The sequence below is a fragment of the Urocampus carinirostris genome, chromosome 4, assembly GCF_059441175.1.
Source record: "Urocampus carinirostris isolate Australia breed hairy pipefish chromosome 4, RoL_Ucar_1.0, whole genome shotgun sequence".
In the NCBI taxonomy this organism is placed as follows: Eukaryota; Metazoa; Chordata; class Actinopteri; order Syngnathiformes; family Syngnathidae; genus Urocampus; species Urocampus carinirostris.
This window is the reverse complement of record NC_142352.1, coordinates 19462891-19489244: the sequence shown is the minus strand read 5'-3', so window position 1 is coordinate 19489244 and position 26354 is coordinate 19462891. Positions and strand designations below refer to the sequence as shown.

Genomic DNA, 26354 nt, shown 5'->3' with positions numbered 1-26354 from the left:
ACCTGATGGAGTCCGCAAAAGACCTGAGACTGGGACGGAGATTTGTTTACCATCAAGACAATGATCCAAAACAGAGCAAAAGCGACAATGGAATGGTTCACCAAAAAATCAAGCTGTCAGAATGGCCAAGTCAAAGTCCAGACCTCAATCCAATTGAGAATCTGTGGAAAGAACTGAAAACTGCTGTTCACAAGCACTTTCCATCCAACCTCACTGAGCTCCAGCTGTTTTGCAAGTAGGAATGGGCAAAAATTTCAGTTTCTCGATGTGCAAAACTGATAGAGACATACCCCAAGCGACTTGCAGCTGTAATCACAGCAAAAGGTGGCGCAACAAAATACTAACTCAATGGGGCTGAATAATTTTGCACACCCACTTTTTCGTCTTTTATTTGTTAAAGTTTAAAATATCCAATAAAGTGTGTTCAACTTTGTGATTGTGTCCCACTTATTGTTGATGCTTCAATATCCACCATCTTTCACAGGCAGTCAGGTAGCTGACCCTAGATGTAAAGGCTCAGCATGTTTGGTTTTGTTGACCCATAATTTTTTTCAGAAAGACATTCCTCTCTCTCAGGCCAGAAAGAGGTTGAATTTATGCACCATTTTTTACAGGCAGTCAGGTTATGTTACCTTGGATGTGAAAACTGACCCAAAAAAAACCACTTGAAATTGTTGTTTTTGCTCTCTTAGCAGCTTTCCGGGAAAAACATTCTACTCTCATGAAGTTTGGCCAGAATCACAATCTTTCACAATCTGGCAGGTCAAACTAGATGTGGAAATGCCCTAAAAACTAACCAGCACTAATGTTTATTTTTTTTTGACTTAGCAGTTTTTTCTAGAAAGACATTCCTCTCTTCCATGTCACAACATTGAATTTTAACTTGATGTCATGCACACAGTTAGAAGGGTTGCCCATATGTTAAGAAAATGTCCACAAGTGGCCTCGGCACTTTTAGGTTTGTTGACTCAGCATACATTTTTACAGAAAGACATTTTACTATTCTACGCCAGAATGCCAATGGATATCAACACCATCTTTAACAAGCAGTCTGGTAGGTTACCCCACATTTGAAAACAAAACATTTAAATAAAATATATTTCCCTATACTAGTGCATGAGCAAAAAAAGGTCTATATAAAAAGAAAGGAAAATAGTATTCTGCTGCCACCAACTGTTATGGATGAATGTTAGTCACCTGTCTGATTATTGGAAGAAAGCCAAAGACACTGAGCAATGGCATGCTTTTTTGCAAAAAAAAAGATGGAGAATTTCCTGCGGCACACCAGACAACATCTCACGGCAAACTTGTGTGTCCCGGCACACTGTTTGAAAACCCTGTATTAATTAACTTGCACTCCTTTCTAAAATGTAAAATAATTGAAACGTATTTAAGCATGAATTTTGCAACATTTTAAAGTTAATAATCATACACGTCTCCCTTTTATGTACCACTATTTGAGAAGCACTTTTGTATAGCATTACACTGGATTATGTAGCACTGCACCACAGCCCAAAGGGTTGCGCCACTCCACACGTCACAATGCAGAGCGCCATAAGACATTCAAGCGAGGCGCTCTTCCTGCAGGCTGCTCACAACGCAGTAAAATGGAGCTTCGTCATTGCAGGAAGTTAAGGTGAGCGATGTGGTGGACGGGGAAAATAGGCTCATAAAGCATTTTATACGCTTTTGTGTTTTTAGCAAACTCCAACAGAGGACACAACTTAATTCATGAGTTGTAGTTGACCTACGGCTCAGCTTTCAGCTGGAAACTTTTCTCCGGTACAGTTCTGGCTTTTATTTACGGGAACCATTTTTTTTTTCAGTGCAACCAAACATTAGCATAATACAACCAGAGAAGTATGCAGTGCGGTAAAAAAATGATTGCGCCGACCAGTAATTTTGCAAGTTGTCCAAATTAAAAAGATTACAGAGGCCTCTAATTGGGCCTGTAATTAGCATCAGAGGTTAACGTCAATCACGAGGATCTGGGGCTTTCACACAAGTTCACCTTCCTGGGTCAAAACGATCGCAAGAACTTCAACCTAAAATCACAGAATTAATCAGGGGAATCTAGTGAATGGCCTGCATAGATTTGGGGCCAAAGTAACAAAGGGTAGAGAGAAAACATTTTCCGCAAGGGACTCAAATCGTGCAGTGAGAGATGTGTCCCCCTGTTTAAACCAGTAGTCATCTGAAGTTTGCCAGCATGTTTTAGAAGTGGACTGGGAGACAGTCCGATGGTTGGATCAAACTGGAAAGATACTTTTTGGTAAACAAACGTCTTATCACGCCTGGTGGAAAAGGAATAGTACATTGCATCCAAAAAAACACAACTGTCCACAACCTCACACTCCAAATTCTACCAGACAGCTGTCAAAGGACACTAGAAACTATATTGCAGACCTGCATCATTTAAAAAGTACTTGGGGATCAAGAAGAGAACAGAGACTATGCTATGTTCAGATAAAACAAAAACAGATTGTTTTGGTAGAAACAAAACTTGTCTTTGGAGAAAAAAGAATGCTGAATTGAATCCAGAGAACATCAAACCTATTGTGAAGCATGGGGGTGGTAACACCAATCTTCTTCTGCAAAGGGACCAGGACTACTTATCAGTGTGAAGTAAATAATTAATGGGACTATGTAACGAGACATTTTGAGTGAATGAGTAAGGTTATTGAAGATTAAACATCACTTGGTCTTTCAGCAGGACAATCTTCCCAAACAACTAATGAATGGCTTTGTTTTGAGCATTTGAAGCCTAACCAGTCTCAAGATCTCAACACTGTTCAAAATCAATTAAAGAAGTTTAACATTTGTGTTGCCCTGAACATAGCGTCTCTAGAGCAGTGATTTTCAACCACTGTGCCGCGACACACTAGTGTGCCGTGAGAGATCGTCTGGTGTGCTGTCAAATGATCCAAAGTCTTTTTTAAAATTAAAAATTTTAGAAAACATTTATGAATCATTTTCGGCAAATATTATGTCATTGTCAAGTGCTTTTGCTGTAAAAACTGGGGGTATTATGAATTATATTGTAATTAAACAAACTGTTCAGTGTCATTTTATAACATTTTTGGTTAGTGGCGTGCCACAAAATTTTTCCAATGTAAAAAACATGCGCTGGCTCAAAAAAGGTTTAAAAACACTGCTCTAGAGGATATCTGGAACAACGACCATAATTCCACCAACTGTGTATTGAAATCAACTTTTACTTTGGACTAGATACGTAGCGTCTATCATGAATTGCCCAAAAATCTTTAGAAATCAAGACAATATGAATTTCTATATTCCTTGTTCTCAATTTTGTTTCTGACTTTCATACCTGAGGTAAACAGTATGATTTCTTTTGCAGCCCTCTCTGATCTTTTTTTAAATGAAGAACTTGAACTCTCAGTGGCTGACAAAATACACTGTAACAGTAGACCAAGTTATCTAGCAAGTGTGTATGAGTGTGTGCATTACTGTGCAATCCGTGGTTTGGGTCATCTTGAAGCAAAAGTCTGATGTAAATTCCAGCTCTGACAGACGCACTTTGTTGCAGTCGATTGTCTGTTAAGGGAGCAAAAACAAAACTGTTACTATAACATAAAGCAACATGTCTGTATGATTATCGATTTTCAAAGACTTACAATAACTGTGATAATTCACCACTAGTGATCAATGTAGCTTAGAATGGAACTCAAGCATATGCATTCAATGAAGATGAACAACAGAAGCCCAAACGATTCTCCTTTACAAAATTCAGAGGCATAATTCCTTGTTTGCCTGCATGAAGCTGATTTCTAGCTATCAACAGTACATGAAAACTGGTGTGAATCCCAGCAGGGGACAAATAAAAAATAAAAAACTATAATAACTGGATCCACCAGAAGCGGCTGAAAAGAGAGAACAGCTGGAGTTGGTCAGAGCTGTTGTAAGTTGCCAACTTTAGCCGTGAGTGGGAGAAGCTCCAAATAAATAAAAGACTAGTGACACTGAAGAACGAAGCGAGCTTTATTTACACAAAGCAGGTAACAATAATAATGGCGATGAGCCATAGCCAGCAGCAAAATGGCTAACGTGATTGGCTCGAGAAGGAAACTGTGGGGGAAAAACACGGAAAAAGCCTGAATCACGCGACTTAGCAACCATCACATCTAGGGCTAAGCTGTGGAAGGTAAAACAACTGTTGATGGCGGCGCTCCTGTTCGGCTGCAGCTACATCGGCTCGCTACAGTTTTTTACACTTCGGCCATAAAACCCAGTCTTCGACTCAGTTTTGACGGCGCACAAAGTCGGCTAAAACTGCAGATTAATATACGATCGCAGTTTTTTTGCTGGATATGCGATCATCCAGACATCAAGCGCTCGGTGCTACGACCACTTAGCCACGGACTGCTATGTCAACAAGACCCAGCGGCCTACAAAGCAGCGAAGCAGAGTGGCAAGAGAGCGGCGTGACCGGAGGAGGAAGCGAGGTTGTCGGGCCAGGCTAACCGCTAGGCTAAAGGCTAAACCCTTCAAAACGCCTCTCCCATCCATTTTCCTCTCCAACGTTCACTCTTTGGACAATAAACTGGACCATTTACAACTGGAGGTAACATCGAACCGCGAGATGACGAACTGCTGCGCTAAAATTCTGACGAAGACATGGTTAATCTTATCTATCCCGGCTGACGCTCAAGGAAACTGTGCGGGTCAGATGTATCGACATTTCGTTCTGTATACACGTGTACACTAATGACATTAAAGTAAATCTGAATCTGAATCTGAAAAGCACCACTGGGGCAAGCTACCTTTGCAAATTTGAGCATCCTTGTCAGATGATAGGCAACCATGTTAGCTTTTTTAATGGGGCCTTTCAAGTTTTTTTTTAACTACCAGTCTTTTATTATTTAAATTAATAATGTTTTATTTAAATGAATGAAACATTCTTACACCATTGGGGGTCACTATCACACACAAATACACATACGGAGGCTTTAAATAATAAAGATAAGAGTTGTCATGGCACTGATGTTGCCAGCTCAAAACAGTAGCACAAAAACCACACGTATGCTTCAGAAAATGAAAAGAATTGCGAAGCGGATTCAATGTGGCTATAAACGGTTCAGCTTGAACTTCTCTCAATTTATCCTAGTTACTTTTGACGAGAAAAAAAAAAGTTTCCAAGGTTTGCCGAATGTATAATTCCACGAGCGGGCTCTCAATTTTCCGGAGTAGCAGTCACCCTTAATAGAATGTTATTGGATTATATCAATGGTAGGCAATGGATGCGAGTGGTCGTCATTTGGGGCGGGGAACGGAATTGTCTATTTGTCACGGGAGGAGAGAAACTATCGATTAGAAGATTCAAATTCCATTACATCAAGTCGGACTCTCATTTATCACAAGGGTGGAGGACGTGCTACTTAGCAAAAGGAGATGAAACGCGTAATGACGTTCCAGATTAGAAAAGCCGCAACAGGGAAAGAAACTAAAGGGGTAACTAAGTGTGTTTAGTTTGACTTTCTTTAATCTCTGAGCTCAACTCTCCATTTAATCGAGTGTTTTATTTGCCGCATACTTGGAATAAAGCAATCAAGTTTGCCTTGGAGGAGGTTTACATTTTTATACTAGTTTGCAAGGTCCATTTTATATTTGAGACTGTAACCTTGATATGCTATCAAACAAGTCACTGTTCTTATATTTTTTTGTTTCAAATTGTCGTGTTTTATAGGCTGGGGCTGTTTCATTGGGTCATCTTCCATTTTTTTTCCTTGAAAAAAAAAAAAAAATACATTACATCTAATAAAAATGAAAAGGATACAGTCTTAATATTATAAACTACTACTCCCTTAAGCATCACAAAATCAGTAGAAGCCCAGGATACGGTGTCCCTAACTCACAATACTATCATATTACAAAGTAGGATACAATGTTTTTTCTGGCCCTCGATAAGTCATTTTCCCCACAAATCGACATCAACAACAAATTATTAAATGTGCCACAAAATTCGAATATCTGCGGTGCACATGCAGAATACGTCTGTTATTGGTCAATGTCATACAAAATGCTGGTCTGCTATTGGTTTGCGTCTCAATATGCCGATAAGCTATTTGCTGAATTCCCCTCCCACAATGCTACATTACTTTCTCTTTGTTCAGTTCAGATTGTTGTTTAACTTTATTTTGTTTGCAGTAATGATAAAGGGAGAATAAAAGCATGCTAACCGAAGGAAAATAATCTCGCTATTATCAAGAAATACAATAAAGAAAAATCGCTACCCTTGACAATTAATATGACTAACCAATTGATAGGCACAATTATAAAAAATATGTTTTTCAAGTTTAAGTGTTTGATTTTGTTTTGTAAGGTACCTAACAGCATTGATACTCAACTTCAACTGAACTTTAACTTTATTGTCAAATATGCTATAAGCACAACCTACAACACTGGTAAAATTACTTATTCCTTGAGTGCAATTATGCAACAAATAAGGCTCAATACAAAAAACAAAAAGCAGCACGGTGAAAAAATGTAAATAAAACAAAAGTATCCATATAAAAATATATGGGGTTTGAATACAAAATCTAAATAGATCGGTTTTGCATTCATTCGGCAGAAGGCAGATAGGTGGAAGGGGGTAGGGCAGGGACTCTTGGCAGTAGGGCTGCACGATTTTGGAAAAACAAAAAACAAAAAAAAACCTAACTGCGATATCTTAGACCAGTATTGCGATTTCGATGCAATAATGAAATTAAATGATCTGCATTTATATAGCACTTTTCAAGTCAAGACTTCCCAAAGCTCTTTACAGTGTGCTTCACATTTCCCAATAGCAGCCGTGCAGCCATGTAAGGCGCTAACATGCCTATTGGGGGCATTAGGGGTTCAAAGTCTTACCCAAGGACACTTCGGCATGTAACACAGAGGAGCAGGGATTCGAACTGCGATCACTTGATCCCAAGACGAGCGCTCTACCTCCTGAGCCACTCTTAACTCTTGAGTTCATTTCTGTGCTCGTTTTGTTTCTGTTAATACTCAAACATATTGAAATGCTAAACCTAGAGAAAACAGCACCATCTCCTGGCGAGCTTTGTTATGGTTGCTTTCTGTTGACCATTATTTATTTTTCAATTCCTCAATCGAGAGAAGTATCTACCCACTTATGATATGCACTAGGTAGCACTTTGAGCTCATTGAAATGGTAGTCTAGACAAAATTCAAAATAAAACATCACAAAATAACATTCCAATGATTTGTTTTGACATGTCTTCATAACCAAACAAAGTCAACCTCTAACATAAATACAATTTGAAAAAAATGGAAATAATTCTTAAAAGAATCAAAAACCTTTGCACAGTATAAAAGATGAAATGTAAGCACTTAAAATAATCCACACCAAAGTATACAACAACATCAAACGAATTGTGCGAACTATAAAAAGGTAAACATTGCACACTAAACAAAATCTACATATGTTTAAGGCTTTAAACATGACATGTCTGCAATTAGTGTAATACAAAATGTACTATGTGCTACTGCAGAATGTTCATCAGTGCAAGAAAGGTATTCAAGTAACCAAATCCACCATAAAAAGGTAAACATTGCACACTAAAATGGTCCACACCAAACTAAGTAAACATCTAACACAAATATTTGAAAGAAAAAAAAAAAGAAAAAAAACTCGTGTTGTAAGAACATTTGCACACTATAAAAGGTAAACATTGCACACAAAAAAATCCACAGTTTTAAAGCAATTTAGTGTAATATAACATTTTCTATGTGCTACTGCAGCATATTCATCAGTGCAAAAAACATTCTAGTATCAATTCAAACCCACCATTCCTGCTAACTTATTAACACTACTGCTACAACTATTTATTACTCTTATTATAACATTTCACTTAATAACTTGCATTAATAAAAAGTGTTACCTCTAATCGATATTGCAGTTTTGGGGTTGGTCACTATTAAAACGTTTTAGCTAGAGTCACAGCATTGGTTCTTTCTTTGTGCCTTAGCAAACTTTTTTCGTATGGCTTGAAGGGCGCAAATGCTGCTTTGATGGAGGTTTGTTTACCTCCCAGTCCACTTGTAGATTCACTTTCTTTGTCTTTTACCTGTAATCCTTTTTACATGCCATGATAACTTTTAAGGTGCTGCTACAAATTACTTGTGTTTCCTCTGGACCTAGCGACTACCCGAAAACAAGTTCTGCAACAGGCATTTTTCTTCTGTACCACGTCCGCTTCGTCAAAACAAAATTAGGTCCAAACAAGTGATGTACTGGCATTCTTTGGTGCAAGCTTCATTTCCTTCTCGCTTGTTGACTCTGGGACTATGTTTACGGATTCCGCCATGACGACTCAATGAGCTCACACAGTGGGTGTGGCAGAGGGTGGTGCTTGCGAACTATGAATCCCCTTTATTGGCAAGTGCTTTTATTAAAACTTGCCTCTGATTGGCCGGCGCGTTTAGATATGGAACAGTAACAATTGTGGTTGGCCAAAACTCCATCACTCACTACAAAACTTAGAAAAAAAACGCAGTGCTTTGCGGTTTCACTACCGCACTACGTCACATCGCAATGTCGATTCGATTTCGGTTAATCATGCAGCCCTACTTGGCAGCATGATCGAAGAAGCTGTCCTCTAGCCTGCTGTTTCTGACTGAGAGACTATAGCCTTTTACCTGATGCCAGCAGGTTGAAGAGACGTTTTCATATCCGCCGTCTCCTTGCCCTGTTGCATCCACCCACTAACTCCACTGTACCAGCTCAAGTCACACCAAAAGTCAATAAAATGTAAATCTTCCTTTACATGTCTATTTATTGATGATGTTATTTAATCACAAAAGAGTATATTACACATTAATACTGCTACCTATATACTACTACAGTATTTTAGTGTTATTGTTTGGGAACGGGGTCTGGGGACCCATTAGCCAATTACCGTGAGTCACTATCCCCCGCCATTCAACCATTTCACCTTTCGATAACTTCATCTGAACAGAAATCTTTTTTTCAATACAAGTGGTTAATTTAAAGTATTACTTCAAATATTCACTTAGCATTTTTTAGTCATATATTGGAGGTGCGCGATTGTTTGTTACACTCTCATAAATAAGGTAATTCATAATTACTGAGGAATTGCAATTTAATTATTATCCAAGTGCACTCTATCATTTTTAAAAAACGGAAAGAATATTTACCTGTATGACTGTTGGTTCAGAGATGAGCGTGTCTGCGTTCACGACTTGCTCCACAGCCTCTGGCACCACCACCTTCTTCATGCAAGACATGTTGAAGCCGTATACGTTGTCCCAGAATGTAATGCAGTCTTGGTGCCTCTTTTTATCTCCAACTGCTGCCAGGCTGATGTTACAAAGGTCTGGGTAGACTGTGGACAACAAACAAGCACATGTGTGATATGGAGTTCAATGTTATACTTTACATTAGGAATAAGGGTGCACATTTTTTTTAATCTAAAAATGTTGTGCCGAAACTCACAAAAACTTTCTGAAGAAGAAAAATAAAAACACATTTTTAAAAACTGGGGTATAATAGAATAACTGTTTTACGTTGACTGGCCTTGTCCACTGTTTACTACGGGATACTACCGTCCGTCATGTTGTCATCATATAGTGGGGTCGTGTGTGCAAAGGTTTAATTGTCTCTATTTATTCTCATGCCCATTTAAAGCTAAAATGCCCTGAAAATTAAATTAAAAAGTAGAGACTGTTCAATGTAGGAGCTACAAGCCGTTTTAATCATAATTTTACTCAAAGTAGATCTTTCGACGGATTTTATCAGCTATTCCACTTTTTAAAAGCACTGAAATGTTTTTTGTTTTGTTTTCTCAGACTCAATAAAAGTACTCAAAATCCACATTTGGTGATGTAAGTAACAGAGTACGCTACTCAGTTATTAATTGTGAATTGGGACAGGTGCTGAACACAGTAAATCCTGGTAAGGTGCTCAAACTGACTGGTATATTCAGAAAAATCTTCAACCAGCCCTTGGCACAAGGCACCATTTCTTCATACCACAAAACTTCCATGATCATTCTGTTCGCAAAAGACAGCAGCAAACAGCCTCATCAATTACAGACCAGTAGCACTTACACCTGTTATCATGAAGTGCTTCAAGAAAATACTCGCCCAACACATCAGGGCCTGTCTGCCAACCACCTTGGACCCTTACCAGTTTGCCTACAAGGTAAATTGATCAACAAAGTGCGTCATCAAAAAACAGCACTCCACTGCGTGCTGAACCACCTGCAGCACGGAGAGGGCTATGTGCGGATGCTTTTCTTGAACTTTAGCTTAGCCTTAACGACATCATCCCAGAGATTTCGGTGTAAAAACTGCTCCATCTGGGCCATCTGTCAGTGACTAAAGGACTTCCTTTCAGATGGACCACAATCAGTCAAGCTGAAATATCACCGCTCATCTACCATCACAATCAACACCGTTCTCCATTATGGTGTGTATGGAATCCCCTTCTGTTTTTCTTATTTTAGACGTACTTTACTATCAAGTTAAAAATTTCTATTCAGTAGTCTCTATAGAAGTACATGAGATAGTCATCATATCTTGAATCACAAGGGTTTAAGCTTTCCAATGATATGTGGCAGTGACTAGGGACATCATATAGACCCATATTTGTTTGTCAACTTTAAGGGGTTAATTATAAACGAATAATAAAATAAACCCAAAACTCATTCAATTTAAATTTGCTGTCCATAACACTCAAGGTCAGTGAACAATAGATAAAATTAAACAAACTACACTGAAAAGGCATATTTATAAATCAATTTTAACATTGTTAACCCTTTATTCACCTAAAATTCCAATCCAAAAATGTTAAAGGGGTTAAAATCAAAATGATTTTTTTGTTATTGTAACACGTTCTAAAAATATAATACATATTATGATAAATAAATATTAAATTGGTTCTGACAAATGACATTTGTCACTTCATGAGGACCAATAAGAAAAGCAAGCAAAGGAATAAAGAAAAAAGAAAAAAAGCTCAATGTCATCAATTTTCATGGCATTAAATGCAAATCATTAGAGAATGTCTTCAGGTCCTGTGGGCGTGGCGAGCTCTATCAATTGCCCGAAGTCACAAAAATGACAAAAAACACAATTTGCCCTGATTTCTGCCCTACTTACAATGTCCATGTTGGTAGATATTATGATGCCCAGTAAAGGGGCAGTGGATCCTTAATGTCTTTTAATGTGCTTTCAAATGTGATTTATTGATATGGTTGTTCTGAGCTAAGATAGCTAATGTTGGTTCACAGTCTGGAAGCTAAGAAAGAGGCCCAGGGCTGAAATTACAGAAAAAAAAGAGAAAAACGGACAAAAGAAACTTGACTTTAACTAAAGTGCATGCATAACTTGATGGGCAAAACAGTAACATATATAAATAAACAGTAAAGACAGAAACAAAAGAATGATAATTGATCAGTTGTCATTAAATAGCAAATAATCAAAAAAATGGTTCTGAGAATATTAGGTATAACAAGTCAATATACATGCAAACATGTTGTATTACTCACTGCAATATTTACGTAGCATTTTATATTACATTTTATCTGTATATTATTGACAATATCCCCTGGAGATGATAAGTACCGTAAATTCCGGACTATAAGCCGCTACTGCAACTGTATATTTTTGTAATGTATTTATTTTAGAGACTTATTCTGATATGTTTTCAACGGGCGAATTGGGGAAATATGTGATTGGTGGTCCGCATGACTTAAAATAACAAATGGCAGACCTATATTTTGCATCAGCCAATACAGAATCTCAATTTGATACCATGATAATGCTTAAGTAAAAAAATACAGTGCCTTGCAAAAGTATTACCCAATACTTTTGCTAGGCACTGTATTGTTCAACAATTGTAAAAAAACAATTATCTCGACCTCAGGGATTTCGCCTAACACTGGTTCTTTTTGAAAATCTGGTTTACGACTATATTACCTTGATTTATTCATAATGGGTTAGTGTCTAGAATAATTTCATCGTAATCATGCATTTCCGATTTAATTTAGGCTGTAGTTGCCCAAGACACACCAGAGGAAGTGGTGCCCGTACGACACTATTGATTAAGGGATTTGTGAACTTCCGATCTATATCTTTGCTTCGGGTGCGCCACACACTTTGACAAATATGTCATACAAAAAAAAATTAGTTCAGCAGATTAACCCGTTACCGTTCCTGTAAAATTTGTCTAAAATCCCAATCCAAGACGTATCTAAGGTAAATTGAATGCTATTCTTGAACTGTGCATAATATGGACGGTTATGGTCTCCTTTGAAAAGAAACATTCTGATGTTTCGTCCCAAACTGAAATGATCATTTCAAGTGCTACTAACATGGAGGCATTTGAGTTGGAACACACAAAAATATATAGCTGGAAAACAGGTAAGACAATAGTTTGAAGATTTACGTAGTACCTCGCCAAATTTGTTCACAAACTGAAAAACTCAACATAGTATTTACACATTCTTCTAATAGTAGGTCTAGTCGTTTCCCAAAGTGGCCATTTGGAGACAACCAATTTACAACTCTCAAACCTTTGCAAATGTGTATTTTATTTAGGCCAATTTTTAGACATTGTGAAAGAGTGGTAAATTTTTGACTTCTCTTTCAAGAAGTCAATCAATGATTGTGCACACCTGCGCCTAATAATGATGAGTAAAAAAATAATTATGGGTGGCGTTAAGCATGTTTATTTTGGAGTCTAATTTGAATAGGATATACCTTTATTTGTCATTGTTACAAAATGGGTTAACATATTGTGACAACGAAATTGGGCATGACACTCCAGTTTCACACATTCACAGTGAGGTAAAGAAACCAAGAAGGAACAGAGAAGATAAGGTTATAAAACAAGGATAAGGTTATAGTTATAATTTACACAATATGACGGCATGTAGGATGTTACATACAGTTGGTATCGTAAGGGTTTGTGCAATTTGGTGCAAAAATACATACACCACGTAAATGTGTAAAATTCGAATAAGAAGGTGCACCTGATTATAAGCCGCACTCAGTACATTTTTAAAGGAAAAATAATTTTGTACATATATAAGCCACACCACAAACACATCAAAACAAGAGATATTTACAAAGAAAGATGGTACACAGAAATAATTTAAATAATATAAAGCACCTTAACCCCTTAATGTTCTGCTGGACTTTTGATAAACTAATATGTGTCAGTATGATGTCACCAGTCACTGAAATAAGTCATGCTACATATAATTGGAAAGCTTAGACTCTTGGGATTCAAGATGTGATGACCATTTCAAAATATACTAATCACAGAGACCTGAAAACCGGCATAATTCACCATTACGTCCCCTCTTCAACTTCTTTGAATGTCCGCGAAAATGGTTTTGTTACATCAAGGACAATCCATAGAATCCAACTGTGTAAAATATTAATTCCAATAAAGCTGAAGGATAAATGGGAAACCGCCATAAACATTTTGGACGTCGCTAATTGTCATCCCTATGTTTTGCCACATTATTTTCGTTTACAATTACACATAGTCGTAAAATTGTTTCCAACGTGATAGTGAGGGCTGCCCTTTTGACTGATACCTTTTCTATGATGAGGGTTTGGTCATGCTAGTTTTGTCCATGCACAAAGCGCAAAGTTACATTAAACTTCCTTGACACATATATTCCACCTGTCTCACCCTTACCTTCACTGCTCGGCCACCCCTGGCGGCCATTAGAAAGAATGCATTAATTGGCCGCATTGTTGCGTTGCATAAGCCGCAAGGTTGAAAGCTTGGAAAAAAGGCTTATAGCCTGAATTTTACAGTACATTTCTTATGGCATGTTGTTGGAAATTTCCCCAGGGATTAAAAAAAAAGTGTTTAGGACCTGTGCTTTATCACAACTTCACTTCACCCCACTTTGTCAAATTCACTGCTGTTGGCACGTTAAGGGGTTAAAAAGCCTGATAGGCTGAATGTGGCCCACAGGCCGTAGTTATTCCCACCCTTGAGCTTCTATCTCAAGAGCGAAAACCTCCATTTTTTTCCACACTTTGAAAAATATAACCTGTCCAGTAGGCACGTTGGATTTATTTTTGCCCAACATATGGCTTGCCGTTAAGCCTCACCCAACCTTCAATCCAATCTGTCGGACAGTAAATTGTGAAGACGGATGGCGACAGCTCGGCCACGGGCATCTCATGGTCTCACATTATCAGCTACCGGCTGCTCGTGATTGGGCGTGTGTCACGTAACGTTAAAAAAAAGGTATTCATTCCAGTGGACTGAAATTGTATGAGTAAGTTAGCAATTATGAAGTTGCTGATTGAGCAGAATTCAGAAAGGCTTTGGTTGATACTTGGTGCTTTAAAACTTACATATTTGTGAAAAATGTGGTGAACAATGTCAATGCTAAATTCAAGCACTTTATAATGACTTTCACAGTCAAATTCTCAATGTATCCGATTCCATTAAAGCCCCAGTGAGTAATATTTGACCACTGTTGTCTAATGCGAAGGAAATGTGTTTCCTAATATGAGTGTTCTGAGCAAGACGAGTGCCAAATCATCATTGTGCAGCAGCTAGATGCCAGAAAAACATGGCGGCGACTACATGGCGTTACTTTGTAAAAGAATCACTAATTCCTCCACCTATGATTTATTTTTTAAATAAAAATTAACATTAGTGTAATTGTTTATATATTTTTTTCTTAGAATTTAAATCAATGTTTTTTTACCCAGTTAAAGTTTTGCACACCACTAAATATTAAAGAAAAAAAAATCATTGTGAATCAAGTATTATACATAACCCAAAATACTGTATATTACGATTCACAGATCCACATTCTCACCTTGCATGGGCATTTATCAAGACATCATTTTTAAATCTAGGGAAGATTATAAATATGTTTGTTTTTGAGACAAATCTCTCTCCCTTTAGGTGTTGGGTAAAAATAGCATTTTCAGTTGCTGGAAGTTCTTCCTATTACAATTTACCACTGGTAACATGGATTTTTTGTTTTTGCACGGGCCATAAGTAATCCTTGCACTAATACACATTTCCTAGTGCCTTGTTTTAGGTGTAGCATGCACCTGTCCTTTTGGGCACGACCTATAGGGGGCAATGACGCTTCATAGGACAATGCCATACGAACAAATGTCAGCTGCTGTTAATCACAATAGAGGAAGAAATACAATGGCAATTCAAAAGCACCAGTGTCAGTGTCATTTTTAAGCAGACTGTTTGCGAAACATGGCAATAATGTCAAGCATTTACAAAACTTCACCCAAGATGAAAGCATTTTTCAATGATTTCAAGCACCCGTACAAACCCGGCAAATTAAAAGTCACTCTAAAATGTGAGCATATAGCGGCTAGATATCAGCCATAGCAGAAGAGCTAGCGTTTGCAATGCGGTGGAATATCTACAAAACTGTTTCATTCAGTTGCATATGATCCTGCGATTAATATATGTAATAAACTGTTGAATTTTAATACATATATAGAATAAATAATACTGTATATATTCTATATATAAAATATGTAACTGTATTAAAAAACACAATTCAAAGACCGGGTTCTTTCCAGGACACAATTCTAACTGCAGTTTACAGTCAGGGTGTCACACCCGCAGACCCTGTTTTAGCTGTGAATATCCTTTCAATCAAAGCCCATTAAATAATTTAGGTTCTCTGTTGATAAATTTTATGAAGAACTCTTACAGAACAAACTTTCAACCAAAACAAATGTTTACCCAGAAACACTAGAAACGAACCTAGAGCGACTTGACTGGGTGAGCGGTTGGAATGGTCAGAGCGATAAACGGGACAGGACGCACACACTCTCTCTTTTGCCCAGCGCCATCTGCACTGAAGGTCAATGCATTGGTATCCTCGTCACATCAGTTTGTGACATTATTACAAAACACCTTTGCTTTCACCTTGTTTTTGAAACGGTTATTTAGGACTGACATGACAGAAAAAATGAGCTTCAACACTCTTAACTGCGGGAGGAAGACGTTTTAAGTGGTATATTTATATTGATATGGGGCACTGGCATTATTACTATCTCATAGATTTTATTAAACCATCAAATGTTTGCTTTTGTCTGGAGAGCGGCTTTGGCGGTTTTGTTCAACTTTTTCTTAAAATATTCAGTATAGCTCGCTCTCTCTTAACATTTATGGCCTTTTGGGTCAAAAAGGTTTCTAACCCCTGCACGAGATGCTAATACTAATCTCACTAGACACTAGGGATACATAATTAGAAAAAAATATATAAATAGTTTTGTTCTTTGTGTGTATTTAATCATATCGACATCCTTTAACCTTAAGAAAAAAGTTCTCTCTCTGGGGAGCTTTGTAAGGGTTGTGGTGGGTGTGTGGCACAGCGTGCTGCTTGCAAACTTTGCATCGTCTTTATTAGCCAATGCCGTTAAAACTTTCCTCAGATTTGTTGGTGCTGTCAAAACCTCACAAACACGGAACTATAAATTATTGGAATAAAAGGAATGTCTTACGATTACACGATCACACTTCATCACATCGCAATATCGATGAGATTCCAGTTGATAATGTATCCCTACTAGAGACTAATGTAAATGTTGGTCCATTAATGCTGAACAATGTGATAGAAAAAAATGCAACATTTTAATTAAACCTTGTCCAGAGAGTAGGCAGATTTCATAAAGTGTCACGTTTTTTTTTTCATTTAGTAGAACATGACAAACATGCACTTCAATTGAACAGAAAACAGTTGGGTGGAGGAGAGGGGTGGTCCTACAAATTGAAAAAGTGAAAAGACGAAGAGAAAGGGGCCCACTGGTGTGCCCAGATTCATGGCTTTGACATCTGTGTCCTTCGCGACTCGCTGCTTCCAGCCCCCCTCGACTTGCTCTCTTGAGCCCCGTGATTGGTCAGCTGTGAAAGGGTGGATGCTGAGGGAGGGGTCAAAAACACATCCCTTTTCCCAGGACAGGGTGCAGTGCAGGGCATGCTGACACAAACTATCTGGCGGACGGGGGCTTCTCCATTTGTAAAATGTCTCTGCGCCATTAGAACATCAACCGCGTAGACGCAAAACCATTTTTGGGTGGCATTTCCCTATTTGGCAGTGTCACTAAATAGCCTCTCATTGGCCTACATGGCACACGAGAATAGAAAATCCCAAAGAGAAGACTGAATCCAGATGGACACTAAAGTCCTAAAATGGGGGTACCAACAGCCCAAATATATAATTGTCCACAAACTTAGTGCACCGGCTCGACTTCTCGCCCCGATCCCTAAAGCTGCATGACTAGCAAAAGATTAACTTCAAGATGCAAATAAATCATGGCAAAACAAAAGAAAACTAGAGAGTTGAAGCTGAAAAGCAGCCGTTCAGGCATCCTCTTGCTCTTTTTTGCTGAAAAGATATTGAGTCAAGAAAATCCAAAGTGATGAGTGAGCCTTTTTGGGCATATTTCACATCTAAGGTAACCTAACAGACTGCCTATAGAAGATGGTGGTCATATTTAAACTCCTTACCCCTTTTTTTGGTTGGTCAGACAGACACTTACAGGTAAAAACAATAACCAAAACGTACCTTTTCCCCTTCTCGCTACAGCAAGGGTGACCAACCCAGTCCACGGTTAGCTTGTTTCTGAGGTTTCTCTTCTCCAACTCCGGTGATGCACATTTGCAGCTTGCTAGCAAGCTGTGTGGGAGCTTGATGACGATCCAGGTGATTGGAATCACATGTATCAGAGTAGAGAAACTCCGAAAACATGTAGGACATGCGGCTCTCGAGGACCGGGTTGGCCACCCCTGCTCTACAGGATCAAGTTTTGTAATAAAAACCAAAAAATTAATAAATACTGTTACACTGGCAGCTAAGTTTGATTAAATTAGGTATTACATTTAAAATATTACTACAAGTAACATCCAACTTACAACCTGTTCAACCTAATTAGACCCTTTTTATGAGAACTTTTCCACTCTCTGGTTTAATTTAAATTTTACACATTCTAGATTTAGTGTAGACTCACAATTATTCCAATTAAAGGCAATGTCTAGAATTTGAAAACGTGTTATTCCCTGCTGCCATCCCCTGGCTTAAATTCATGATTGCAAACTCATGCAACGGGTACGTACATTTCGTAGACGCTCCCGAATAAACTTTTGTTTTTTTAAATCTTTTGTTGTTGTTTCGGTTGACATTTGGACTGTATTTTAAACAGGCCTATACCTTTGTTTGCCATTTTCATTCTACACTAAGAAAAAGACTGATGCGAGCATGAAATCACTTTGCACCCCTCCACCATTTACTGCTTCCTTATGTGTGGCATGTCCCAAAACACCTCTGATAAAAGTAAGATAAAAGCAAATACAGAAGCTCACCTAATCACGACCATTCGACCTACGCACAACAGTGATACGAACATTTTTTTCGGGATGTCAAAAAATATCTGGACATTGCTGTAAGTTAGATTTTATAATGTGTGCACCTTTTCCGAGAACAGGACAGTACTGTGGTGCTTCTCTCCGCCGCAACCGGCGTGTGGCACTGTGAGATGTCACCCGGCATCCAGCCGGAAGAAAAAAATCCTGCTTCTACTTCCTAGTTCGTGTTTAAACATCTCTCCTTCACATGCTCATAATCCCACTGCTGCCACCAAGGTAGCGTGTCGTTTTGTGTGGTTAACAGATTGCTCCTCGCTTGTGAAAAAGTACTTAGAAACACTTGCGGTCTCTTTGAAGAGCGACAACCGTCAGCACCCGTTGACTGTAAACACACCAAACTCTCTCCAGAACTAAACTCTCGCGCTTCCCTACACTCTTGCACCAACTCTCGCGACATTCGTCGCCCAACAGACCTCATTCATGCGCACCTCACATTCTACGCCTACACTATCTCCAGCGCGCTAAGAACTTTGACATTTTTATCATTTAATATCTCATGCATCCATTCAATATGGTTGGTGTAAAGTTTAAAAAAGAGGCAAGCCGTTTCTTTTGAAACGCAAGTGGAATAAGAAAGCTTGATGCGGTTGAGAAAACGGTCGGATTGCTTTTTTTCGGCCACTCTCTACAATGGAGAAGGACTTCTTGAATTCCATCTTCCAAAAGTAAGTTAAACTCAACTTTATTTATCTTTATAGAGCATATTATTTTATGAAATGTTTATTTTTATTAGTACGCAACAATACAGGTTACTTATACAAGGCTTAAACATACTTATATAAACCTTAAACATACAAAATATAGCACTGAAGCAACTTATGAAAATGTTTTACTTACAAACGATCTCGTTCGTAAGTAGGGTGGCAGTGGGAAAATATAGAGACTATATGCACTCAATTGGACATTGTTAACACATACTGTGTTTAATTCTACTTCCGACTTTTTAAGGACACCTCAAATTACGCATACCACCTTTAACATCTACTATACGATTACCAAACCTATTTATATTTGTTGATATCCATTAGGGGTATTGTTGATTTATCCAAATTAATAATATGCATCTTAACTTTAAGTTTAGCTCTCAAATGCAAATGAATTATTTGCCCAAAATATTGACTGCCAGCATGTTTCTATTGAATGCAATCGCCACGATTGGACATGATGGCAGTTCCACGGGATTCCCAATGGACTGAATAATTCCCCTTCAGCTGTTTGGTGCAACTCCTTATAACCTCCCCCTTATTAGTGGGCGGGCTCATTATTGTGTACAAGACATGCACCAGTGCATTTTCGAAAGACGTTAATACACTCTATAATACGCAATACATCAAAATCAGTGCTGTGGTAATTGATGGGACTCGTGTATTGGTCTCACTTTTGTTCAAATACATTTAGCATGTTTGTGCTGTATTGTACATGTGTTTGGTGAAGAGGAACAAGAAAAAAAAGAGCTACCTGAACCACCGTCTTTCAAATAAAGGTCTCTGGCCACCAAGACAGAGTCCAACATGGACTCATATAGCAGGAAGTAACCCTGGGGAAGACAAAACAGAAAAAAATTATATTGTACACTTACATATGCTCCCTTGATTGTTCAGTCAATTCATTTTGTGACCACCAATATAGAGTGAATTTCTGTGAAACAGGAATATATATTATAGCACAAGGCAATTAATAGCTCTATTGTCACGCATTACTGTGCATGTGTGTGTTCCCTCATTCTGGATATTTGTATGCCACAAAGCACTCTGGACTTGCCATACAGAGACAACTGATACACGAAAACTCACTTTTTCAGTCAGAAAGCATCATGTGTTTTGGTTGATTAGAGTCCCTACATGGTGGACGGAGACCCGAATATGCACTTTGACACCGTGCCTACTCTGGCCCCGAAGAGCACACTTCGGGCGAATTAAGCGCAGCGCGGAAGTGCAGCGCCAAGGTGCAGCTTCGGGCTTGGTCACTTAAATCAAGCGCACATATTGACTGCAGAGAGAGAAGCCCGGCCAGACTTAATCATTGACATTTGATGCCCAAACCCGGCCCGGGGGTGGGGTACGCAGTGACCATGCAGTGGAACTGAATCCCGCCAACGACGACCTGAGCGCACCGGCTCGACTTCTCGCCCCGATCCCTAAAGCCCCGTTGACTAGCAAAGCATCTCAACACGGCCCTTAACAGAAATTTGAAAATCGACTGAGTCCATGAACTGTTCTGCACCACCAGATAATACACTAAGCGTGGTATTATTTCATTAATGCTGAAATTGCCTTTCGTCTACATCTATTCACTTTCTGCTATCAAATGTTTTTTTTACCAGTACCAATCAGCTAACCTGCCAAACTCTTCACTGTATATTTGTTTAAGATCCTTTATTACTTCTATGGTCTACATTTCTTTTTTTGGGGGGATTTTGTGCTAGCAGATAACGAATAACTCCAAGAATAAATGCATTGGGACGCTCCTCTTTTATGAGGGCATGAACGAGCAAGGTGAGGTGAGGGCCAGGACAGTGATGACAACGCTTTGTTGTATGTGACAGAAAGCCTGTACAAGAATTTTTGGCAGCTTGGGGACAGCTAAATAATACTCAACTGGGGTAAAAATGTATTTTTAAGTATTACAATCAAGGGACATTATGTATTATGTTGAGCCTTTAGTGGTGAAAAAAAACAAACAAAAAAAAACCAACATTGTTAGAAATATTCAGCAATAATACATGTACTATAATATAAACATGCATAAGTTCAAATACTTGAAGGTCAAGAAAGTAGCATTTATTTTACATAGCAAGAGTTTCAACTACAAGGAGCAGACTACGGGTCCAACCCCAGAAACGGCAAAAGGCTGGGAAAGAAAGGGTGCAGTTTGGTCCCTTTGAGTAGTTCCCTTGCATTCTTCCATGCATTCTTCACTTGTTTTCGGCTGCACTGCACTATACAGCAAAGTCTAGTGGTCACATATTACACACTGACCCTATAAATTAACATTTCAAATTGACTTTTTGCAGTGCCTTGATGGTTAAAAAAATGGTAAATTGTTGGTATTGGAAAAATGGTGTAAAACAGTAAGAAAATAATAATTGATCAACAGAAAACATGAATGAAATGACATTTTAAAAAGGAAAAAAAGAGTAGAAAATGAAAATTGAATAATTTACCAATAGAATAAAGTAACAATAAAAGATGTAAATAAATTAAAAACAAAACATATACAACAAATCACAGTTATAGGAAAAAGAAATAAATACTAAAGAAAATCTACAATACCTAAAAAGTATTATATAAATGAAAAAAAAAATCAGTTCTGAAAGGACAACTTCCTGCTTTCTCCATTCGCTTACATTAGTTTCCGGCACGCGACTAAAAATAGGGCGATGAGCTAAAATCGAATGCCTTTTTCTATGTTACCTGTATGACTAGTGGTTAGGTTACAGCGCTTTCACCACTGCTACCCGAGTTCGATTCCCATTGCAAACAATGTCTTGCTATATTAGTGATGTTTATTGATTGATCAATCACTGCACAAATAGGGTGGTCCAGTATACCGTAAAACCTTGTGTAGTATTGCAAATTAATGAATACTCATTAATGAATACTAATTTTATCCGCATGTAATGCCTCCGGTATACTCAGTGAACATTCAAATTTCTAGCCAATTTGGGGTTTCTTAGTTGCGCCTTGTAGTCCGAAAAAAAATATGATTTGTATTTTTTTTTAACACCAAGCAGCACCAGTCACACTTTCCCTTTGAAAGAAAAGTTTCCAATGTGGTGCCTGAGTGATTCTGAAAAATGTCATGGGTCGTTGTAATTTTCTAGGATATTTGATTTCTATCTGGCATGTTTGGTGGTTGACTGAGCCTAATTTAACTTCTGATAATTACAACCAAGTAATAACATAGTAATAACACAAGTGCTATTTTAGAAATGTATATCAAACTGATAGCCCTTTGCGCCAATCAGTGACTGGGTTGCCCTTACGGCAACTGTTTAAATAACTGTATAAAAAAGTAGCTGTGTTTAAAATATAATGCAAGAATAAAAATTGATTTATGTTGATTAAAAAGTGTTTAACATAAATACTTTGTCTTTATTTGAGCTTTAAGTTAAAACTTACAGCAAAATATTACTACTTTCGGGTTTTCCGCAGCACCTATGAGTTCTCGTTGTCATCAGAAATCTCACACAATGGCTAACAAGACGGTTGAATGTCCAATCTATCTCATTTTATGTTGAAGGATTAACAAGGCAATGTGAAGAAGTAATTGCTCACCTGAACCTGATAGCGAGTTTGTCACCTTTGGCAGCGACAACAGAAATCAAATATTAATCAAACTATATATTGTATCAATTTAGAGAGATGTTAAGTTTCTGAACTTTATTATTGTGGACTTATTGGCACACGGTCCCAATGCATTGTGGTGTACTTTTGCAGTTTTCACCATAAGGAATTAAAGCTTCAATTACACCTCCACTGTGGTCAGGGTGCTTCATTGGTAGTTTATCTTGGTGTTATATCAATGACACTGCAATGAGGAAAAAGTAGCTCTCAGCTTCAAAAAGGTTGGCAAACCCAGCTTTACATACATAAAAAAAAGCAAGGAACGCGTATTTGGAGAACCATGATTTACGACTTCGACCCTATTACCACCAACATCAGCGTCAAGGTTCAAAGCTGATAAGCGACGGTGACGCAAATCAATCGGAACAGGCCCGAGCGTTACATTTCTTGTTTGTGAATGCCCTGATGGGTCAGGATCCAAAGTCAGATGCGCTCATTATTGCTGACTACGGTCCACTCGGTGACCTTAACGCTGTGCCGTTTTTAAAAGCATCACACGGCGTACACTGGCCTCATAATTTAGTGCCAATTTCACGGGACACTGCTTCACTTGAAGGGAAAGGGATATGAGGGTGTGGCCTGTGAGGAGAGTCAAAGCTTTATGGTCGGGCTAGCATCACCGTGGTCACCTCCCAACAATTTTGTACCTTAAAATATTAATTAGGTAGAGGTACAGCCACTTGATTATGTTGTTGCCTTATACTCTATGTATATTTGTGAGACGTTGTGGCGTAAGGCAGCACCAGACTGTCATAATTTATCATATTTAACGTGCCTGTAAAAAAATTATTTCAAAATCAGAGCAGCGGGCTGGATGTGGGCGACGAGAAGGTTTGCTTTGGTCTGAAATTATCTTGATATATCAGACACGAGAATCGTTGTGTATTTTCTCATTGAACAGCATTCCCTTGCTGTATTGGGGTTTACTCTTCGCGGTTTCGCTACGCTCATTGTTTATCAGGTTCTGCAGTTTGATTGGTGAAACAGCCCAGCTCCCTGCCCTTTATTTGCCTGTGTCTGCCTGTGCGTCAATATTGTTGCGGACCAAGTTGTACAAGTACATACAACAGCTTGGTGAACTAACATTACTTACATGTAAATCTTATTCAACTTTGAGTTTCTCTAAAACCCATCATGTCAACAAAACACTCTGGACTGAACAAAAGCACAAACGGCTTACTATCGGCAACAAAGAACTTCTCGACATGCTAAATGCATTTTTCCTCCACATTGTTGTTTCCCAATATTGTCCACATGATAGCGACAAAATCTCATAATTAATGTTGATAGCTTTGATACACTCAAAATTGGTCTTAATTTTTAATATGGACTGGCAAACAAAAATGGCAAAAATATAACGATAATATATTGTCACACTAATAACAGATGCATAACTCACTGTTTTGGACCAAATTGAGACATTTGCCTGAATCAGGTTCCCAAAAAAAAGCTGCTTTATCTGCACAAGAGCCCAAATTGGTCAAACAATCATATTTAGATAACCAATCAACGGTGCAATATAGTATCAAGAATATTTTTAAGTTAAATTTAAAAACAGAAGTTGTTTGTAATTAAAATTATATATATATGTATATATATATATATATATATATATATATATAGATAAATAATCACACTTTTTCTTGGAAATATTCTTTTCACGCCAAATTTTGTTTTCAAATTAAGTCCACATGATGAGGATCTGAAGTGGGTACTGTCCTGAATAACTAAGAATATAGGATATTTTTTAATCATTATTGACAGTAAAGAAACTGTTTGTAAAAAATGTTTATAAATGACAGTACTGTTATTTGTTAAGCAAATGATTGACCCTGTAAATTGGGTTTGTTCTTTAAATAAATACATGTTTCAACTTTGCGGGTTTTGACTATCGTGGAATCTTTTTGGAGCAAACTCCCCAGCACAAAAACAAGAGATTACTGTACATTACTCCTCATTGAAGAAAGTATTGTTCATTGTTAAAAGTCAGTTGAGTGAATGAAAAAAAATGATGTTTTCTTTTCATTTGATATACATGTAGCTCATATTTGGTAAAAAATGGCCACTGATGGTCCCTGAAAAATACCAGCTTCTTTTGTTTGATACAGAATTTGGAATCCGATACACATTGGCATTAATGAGGAAAGAAGACCTATCCATTTTTTCCTCAATTTTATATTTAATGTGATTGTTTGTGTCTAAATCTTTGTTTATAAAAAGACCATTTCATTAAATTGGCTTGGAAAGACTCCGAATTAATGCAAATTAATATTTGTTTCCTTTTTTCGAAAGGGTAGTGTGTGATATTTAACCAATAGATGTCGCAGTGTTGTGTAATGGAACCGAAAACGAGTGCCAAGAAGCACAAGGAAAATTGTGATGAATCAGTCTTGATCTGTTTTTTTTTTTTTAATTCATGATCTTTATTTTTTAAATTTATTTAACCTCAATTCTATTGTGTTAGTTACATTTGTAACTTTTCCCCATCCAGTTTTATTTCAATTTGGGCATTTTCAGTCCTACTTATGGCTCCTGCCTCAGACTAATTATCATTTTCGAATCTGAATCATCCACATCCCACTTCAGTTACAGTCAATGATATTTAATAAAAAATGCGTCTGGCTATGCAGGGATCAGAATGGAGATTTTCATTTTCAGCTGAAATAGCCAGGGTCCAGGAATAAAGCAGGGCGGATTTTTGTAAATACTGCAAGATAAGTTCAAATGCAGATCAGTCCCTGCAGCTTGAGCAACAATGCGGCCAATTTTTCTAACGGCCGCCAGGGTGCGCCAGAGCAATAAAGGAAAGAGTGAGACAGTCGGATTTTGAATTTGTTTGGTACGCAAGAGAAAAAGTGAAAAAGTCGGAATGCCTTTGGGGTTCAAAAACAGCGGAAATCCGCGGATCCGCGGAAATTTCTGATCCCTGGCTATGTGACGATACATGGCGTAAGGTAAGAGCTATGTTCACATTTGAACCCGTGCTATACTGCAGTGTATATCCATTTGCATTTACATAAGAGACTAATGAAAACCCTAATGACAACGGGCCGAAACAGCTTATACACATTAAGAAAATTAGCATATAAAACACATCTCCCTGTGGCCTCACACAGTGCTCGAGTACATCATCGTCTATTAAGTCTGTCCCCTGCAAGAAATAAAAATAGGAAGCATCCATTTACAGCTCCGTTACTTTTGTCACCTTAAGACACACCAGATAACTTTTTGCAACCGAGGCACTTGAGGTCAACAGTCTCTTCTGAGCCAACGAAACAAATTCAATATTAAGAATTATTGTTAGGCCGCATGATGGAGTGGAGGATTAGTGATTCAACTTAAGGGTAGAAAAAAGGGGTGGGGGATTTACAAGACAGAAAGGTGAAACGAATGTCGGATTTTTTTTCTTATGAAAATAAAACAAAATCCCTCCTGGCCCAGATATTTTCGGTGCTTCCCAGTTTGTTTTGATTCAGATCCGCTGAATGCACATGCTCATCCTGGCTGTTAGACTGACAACATACACCAGCCTATGACAGTCGCGAACACAGACGGCCACGCCCACCCAACACACTCAC

General features: G+C 38.0%; 1 protein-coding gene across 2 annotated transcripts in view; it reads right to left on the bottom strand.

Moving 5' to 3' along the window:
- prmt3 (protein arginine methyltransferase 3) overlaps positions 1-26354 on the bottom strand; it is an 87645-nt gene that overhangs the window by 25234 nt on the left and 36057 nt on the right. For both annotated transcript variants that reach the window (XM_088333844.1, XM_088333843.1), the window contains exons 11-13: positions 19889-19967; positions 9181-9368; positions 3469-3555 (exon numbers count right to left, since the gene is read on the bottom strand). In XM_088333844.1, the coding sequence (XP_088189970.1) occupies positions 3469-3555; positions 9181-9368; positions 19889-19967 (354 nt within the window). The remainder of the gene's footprint in view (positions 1-3468; positions 3556-9180; positions 9369-19888; positions 19968-26354) is intronic.